This window comes from Prunus dulcis, chromosome 7, assembly GCF_902201215.1.
Source record: "Prunus dulcis chromosome 7, ALMONDv2, whole genome shotgun sequence".
Classification (NCBI taxonomy): Eukaryota; Viridiplantae; Streptophyta; class Magnoliopsida; order Rosales; family Rosaceae; genus Prunus; species Prunus dulcis.
In genome coordinates, this window is record NC_047656.1 from 15653360 (window position 1) to 15659359 (window position 6000).

The 6000-nt window shown below is 38.6% G+C and overlaps 1 protein-coding gene across 1 annotated transcript; it reads right to left on the reverse strand.

Annotated features, from left to right (window-relative positions):
- Window positions 1-2737: 2737 nt before the first annotated feature.
- On the reverse strand, window positions 2738-5517 carry LOC117633520 (protein SHI RELATED SEQUENCE 1-like). The gene is made up of 2 exons (XM_034367157.1): window positions 4255-5517; window positions 2738-3484 (listed from the first exon to the last, which is right to left on the reverse strand). Exons 1-2 carry the CDS (start codon window positions 4952-4954, stop codon window positions 3063-3065), a joined length of 1122 nt encoding a protein of 373 aa, XP_034223048.1. The 5' UTR covers window positions 4955-5517; the 3' UTR covers window positions 2738-3062.
- Window positions 5518-6000: the final 483 nt, after the last annotated feature.

Below are 6000 nucleotides of genomic sequence, written 5' to 3' on the forward strand. Positions count from 1 at the left end.
TTTTCATGTTTAGTAATTTAAGGAAAGTAACTAGAAAATATTATTTTATTTTCTTTCTCGTATTTGATTTGTGCAGAGATTGAAAATAAACTTTGTTCAAACTACCCTTCACTCGTCCTATATCTTGATATAATGGACGTTGAATTTGTAACAAGGATTACCCTATTCATTTAAAATGATCACTTATTGATCACAATGAAATTAACACATAAATGATATACTATGACCAGTTTTAGGTTATATCATTGTGAGGGAAAAAAATACACTAATAACAAGTAGCAAATCAACTGGTGAATAACTAAGGGAGGACTTAACGGGAGAGTGACAGATAGAGAAGCTGGCATCATTTCATGTGGTAAATTTTACATAAATAAAGTTTCACACTAGTTTTACCTACATCCATTCCTTTCTTTCTAGTCTTAATGTGCAGTTTTTGTTTTTTTGTTTTCCTGATGTGACAAATTTAAGTGTTCAATTATTTTGACAGGACATGTCATACACATATTACTCCTCCTTAAAAAATTCTTGATTTCTATATTCCCCCTCTCTGGACTTCAAAATAATTTCAAGTACAATTATTTTATCTACTGTAAAGCAGTACCTGTCGATATAAAGTCCTAGGTTATAAATTTTTTCATTGAATATCTACAATCTTACTAACCAATTTTTACATTCCTGCAAATTCTTATATGAGGCTAATTAGGTCTAGTCTAGTGGAAAAGAGTCTTGACTTGCACATAAGAGATTTCAAGTTCGAACTCCCATGACATCTTGATTATGTGTGTGTGAAAAAACTTCTCTCTGTAGTTTAGACTATCAACGATTCATACACAAATAATTTGGCTACTTCAAAGATTGGAACAACCTGCTACATTAACAAAACCCAAACTACAGAGACTGACACACACACACATAGAAAGAGAGAGATGTAGCTACAACATTCTTGTCAGAAATAGTGTAAAATTGTGATGTGTTTAAATCTTCTCTGCAAATATCACATATGTTAGAAATGGATCATATATAGTTGACAGACCGCTAGCTAGATATATCATATTTCTACTCACCAATGAGCATGAAAGTTCATACTCACCAATGTCCATTGAATCAAAGTCAAATGACTGGTAAGCAATAGAAGGTATTCCCTAGTAAGATTTGGCTCAAGTTTACTTGTAATGCAATACAAGGTATTCCCTAGTAAGATCTGACTATCATTCCTCTAACCCATATTAAGTAGGAGATCTATCCATTATCTTCAACAATAAGGTTTTGTATAAAACCATGTACATATTTCAAAATTGATTACCAATTCATCGTATTCATATTAAGGTTTAAGATTTAGAGCATCTCCAGGTGAGTTTCCAAATTTTAGGCAAATTTTAGCTAAAATAGCTAGAAAGTCATTGTAGCAAATTACTTAAAAATAGTTTCCTTCCTCAATGTTCTCTACTTTGGTTAATCTCTAATATTTTATTATTTTTCTCTCATCCTTTCTAAAAAATTCATTAAAAAGTCAAAGAGTAAGAGGTGAGAGAGGGTTGTGTGCCTAGGAAGAGAGAAGAGAAAGAAATGGAGAACCCTCAATTTCTTTGTCCTCCTCTCCAAACGTAGAGAGCCACCAAACTCAAATAGAGAGTTCTCCAAAATAGAGAGCCATATAGCAAGTTTGTTGGAGCTACGTTTTGCCCTCATTCTAGCCAAAATGACTAAGGATTAAAGTATAACAACTATGTTGGACATGCTCGTAGAGTTTAGGGATGTGTTTGTGCATTCAGTTACTTTAAATAGGCTTTACAGAGATTTGATTGATGATTAATAGATGACTCCTTTTCAAGTTTTTATTGTTAATTCTTTCTTCATTTAAAATTCTTGCAACACTCGAAAGCCTCATATATTATTATTATCTAATTAATTAATCAATCTGAGAATGTTTCCCTCTTAAATTTATATATTCATTTATATTTTGGCACAAAAGAAGATTACCTAAGCAAGGCTGAAATTAAAAGGTTTAAAAGGGACTTGTAATGGGAAAGGAGAAATAGATAACTGCAGAGACCATTGATTATGAAAAATGAGAGGACATGCTATCAGTCAGAATAGTTTGTAAACTAAGGAAAGCCTTTCAATTGTCTGCTTTGTTTACAATTCCTAAATTTTCATACAGTAAGTAACAATATTATTTAAGTTCATGTGCATATACGTGTGTGTATATATATATATAATATTCCATAAAATGTGAAGCATTTTCTGTAATTATATATACCTTCCTGCAGAAGCATTAAACCACTGCAGATGGTAAGCAAATTTTCCCATTTCAAACATAAAGGTCACATCTATGCATTTTAAGATTAGGGTCAAACGAAGTTAATATTAAATTAGAGAGAGAGAGAGAGAGAGAGGGTTGCTTGACCTTTTGAACTTGGATGCTGGTCATGCATGGCTGGACCGCCCATACCGAAATGAAAAACAAGAAGTCTTTGAAGTTTGTCCAACAAAAGACGAAACCAAGTTTTCAAGATTCATTTCAAACCGGCAAACATACGGGTAAACAGGAAAAAAAAAGCAGCTTCCAAGTGCAAATCCAACCAAAACGTGTTACGGGGTTTCAAACCAGTAGAGGGAAAAATACCCACCAAACTCAACAAAATCATATATTTAAACAAAAAAGGAAGAAGAAATCAAGTAAACACTAACATCTTTGAATTTGAACAAGAAATTAATTAAGACGGAAGAATAATAATGATCATGTTTAAATTAACTAATTAACAAGCATTGGAAACTGTCAACAAAACAAACTCGTTCGTTGTTGCGCATCATTTTCCTCTAAGCTGGTTCTCGTTTCTTTCTACTCTCTCTCTCTCTCTCTCTCTCTCTCTCTCTAGCTCTCCTAGCTAAGCTAGTTCAAATGGGAGGGGGTGTCAATTTTGCTACAAAGATATTATCAAATATTTGAGAGTACACACTAACTAACTACGCCAAAGTCGACCGCAGCAGGCAGACAAGAAGAAGAAGAAGAAGAAGAGGGAGGAAGAATGTGGTGAGAAACTTTTGTTTGATGATGATCATCAAGATCTTGGTGGTAGGAAGAATTGCGTACCAGCCATGTATGTATTAAGTGGAGCTGGGTATAGAGAAGAAGGATCTATAACTGTCGTGGAAGCCCCCGCCACGCCCTCGTCATCACCGCCGCCAATGGTGGCTGTGTTGGCGGCGGTGGTGGCGCCAGCAATGAGATTAAGCGGCTGGATATTCACTCCACCGCCACCAGATGAAGTTTCAACTGCAGCAGCGGCAGCAGCCATGTTCATGTTGTAGTTAGAGGTTTCGGGGCCTTGGTCGTAGAGAATTCCTTTAAACAAATGGCCTCCTATGTTCACAGCCGTCTGATACGCGTACTGATCATCGTCGTCCTCGATAGAGCTCACTCTTACGCAGCGAAACACCGCGGGCGAGCTCACTTCTGCCGGAAAATTCCCCAACTCCAACCCTACATAAATACATACACAAAGTAATATTAGCTCAAAACCCGTCATATAAACTATATTATATTTTCTTCATGGTATATACAATAATACAAAAGAAAAGAGAGTGGAAATTAAGAAATTGTTTATCTTTTTTTTTTTAAAGAAAAGAAAAAGAAAGGCACACAAAAGCAAGGAAACGCACATACATGAACACAGATATCAACAAGCCAGAGGGAGAAGGAGGGAGAGAGGGAGAGAGAGAGAGAGAGAGATGGACACAAGCACACATAACAAAAGAGGGTAAGCTAAAGCTAGCTATAGCTATAGGCCAAGGCAAGAAAGAAAAATAGTGTGTCTTTCTTCCCTGTCAATGTTGAAACTCGTCAGGACGACTGGATAACAGTATTATTGGAAAAGGAAAAGGGGAGATAATGATCAAAAGAAAGAAAGAAAGAAAGGAAAAAGCTGACGACGTCTGATATGCTCTTCTACTATGGAGGAGGAGAAGAAGATTTTTACTACGGAGGTCGATTTCCACTCCACACGCAATCGATATGCTCTTCTACTTGTGTTTATATTTTTACTCGCTACCTTCCAAAACCCTTTCTTTCGTTTCTTTCTTTTCTCTCTTTTTCTTCAGAACTTCTGGCTAATATTCACTCCCAGACGAGGGTCAAATTTTCAAGAAACTCTGAGTAAGCTGTTTTCTCAAACTATAAAAAACAAAAACAAAAAACTGTACATACATATATACACATATATATTTTATATATATAAATATATATAATAGTACCTGACGTGTTGCCGAGAATGCGAAGGGAAGAATTGGAGTTTGGATTTTCTCTCAGCCTCTTGGAATTCTCTCCCCGAATCACTTGCAGCTGCTGCTGCTGCTGCTGTCGTTGTTGATGATGTTCTTGCTGCTGTTGTTGCTGCAAAGCCATGAGCTGTTGCTGCCGCTCGCGGCGCTTCGACGCCGGAACCCACGTGCTCTTCACGTGGGTCGGGCAGTCGAACCCTCGGCTCTTGCAGCAAGTCCGGCACCTCATGTGAATGCAATCTTTTTTGGCTTGGTTTCCGCAGTCTTGACAGCTGGCGCTTCCTCCTCCGCTTCCACCTGCGCCTCCGCTGGAGGACGACCTCATCATCATCAACGCGGCGGCCGACCGCGACGACGACGTGTCATCCGAGCCCCTGCTGCTGGGCCCCACGCCTAGAGCGGCAGCGGATGCGTAGAGATCTTGATGGTGATGGGGGTGGTGGTGGAAGAGGCGTGGTGGCTGGGTTTGGAGCTGGAGGAGCTGCTCTTGTTGCTGCCATAGCTCGAACCCTTTGTACGGCTGAGCTGCCACGTCCTCATTCTTGTACCAGAACAACGTCTCCGGAGCAATTTGATGATCAGGTGGGGGTGGGTTATTGCTGTTATGGTGGTCTTGATCTTGGTTGTTGTTGTTGTTGTTGCCGCCTCTGCCTAACGAGAAAAAACCAGCCATTGCTGCCCCAATTGTGACCGAAAATCCATATCAAAATCAAGCTCCACTCTCAATTCTGAACCCAATTTCACACCCAATTCCCTGATGGGTATTTACTGTTGTGCTTAAAGTTTTAATCTTTATGTAATCTGTGAAGTTTGTGTGAGTATATGAGAGTTTCGGGTGCGCTTAGTGTTAGTAAGGTTTGGAGAAAATGGGTGAAAATTTACACAGAGAGAGGCAGACGTTAGGCTCTGTTTGGCAGCGTTAATCGCGCTTTTAATTCCCTTCCCTTCTCTTCTTCACTGTGCTATGCTGTGCTGTGTTCGTCTGTAAATTTCAAAAGCATTTAAGTCTCTCTCTCTCTCTCTCGCTCTCTGCTACGCCGCCATGCCTCTCTCTCTCTTTCTCTGTGTCTGCACTGCACAAGCTGCTCACACAAATTTAAGTTTCTCTCTCTCTCTCTCTCTCTCTCCCTCTCTGATTTGTTTGCAGGTGATGAGCTTTTTAGCTCTGAGAGCAGTGCCTCTTGTTTCTCTCTCTCTCTCTCTCTCTCTCTCTCTGTGTGACTGTGTAACATAACACCTTTCTCTTTTCGTTAGCTATGGATGTCATAATCTCATCTCAAATGGAAGAAAGAATGATCAATCACTGTTAAATTCGCATGCTCATCCAACGGTCAATTCCATCGATACGTGTCGTCTCGCCAGCTTTTTGCTCCTTCGTCCTTTTTGCACCGGAAAACCCGCCCCTTTTCTTTAATGACAGACCCTTATTTTTAATTTTTTTATTTCTGCTCCAAATATCATTTTTTAAACACCCTCCAAAACTCACTTGTATTCACCATTAATATTCCGCACGTAAATAATTAACACTTTTTTTTATCCCACTTTTGTTCCACCTTTCCTTTTCACTTCACATGACCAAATTGTTGATCCTTTTTTTTTTTTTTTTGTTTCCGGGTGAAAATTATGGTGGTCATTACACCAAGCTTTAGCTGTAAAGCAAAATTCTCCTCCACTCTTTTACGGCCACTTGTCTGCATAGGGCAATTTAGTAAATTCAAA

Bases quoted from the DNA above. Each gene is read 5' to 3' on its own strand.
- LOC117633520 (XM_034367157.1), bottom strand. From the start codon at position 4,954: ATGGCTGGTTTTTTCTCGTTAGGCAGAGGCGGCAACAACAACAACAAC. The intron at 3,485-4,254 runs GTACTATTATAT...GTATTTATGTAG, and splicing joins CATTCTCGGCAACACGTCAG to GGTTGGAGTTGGGGAATTTT.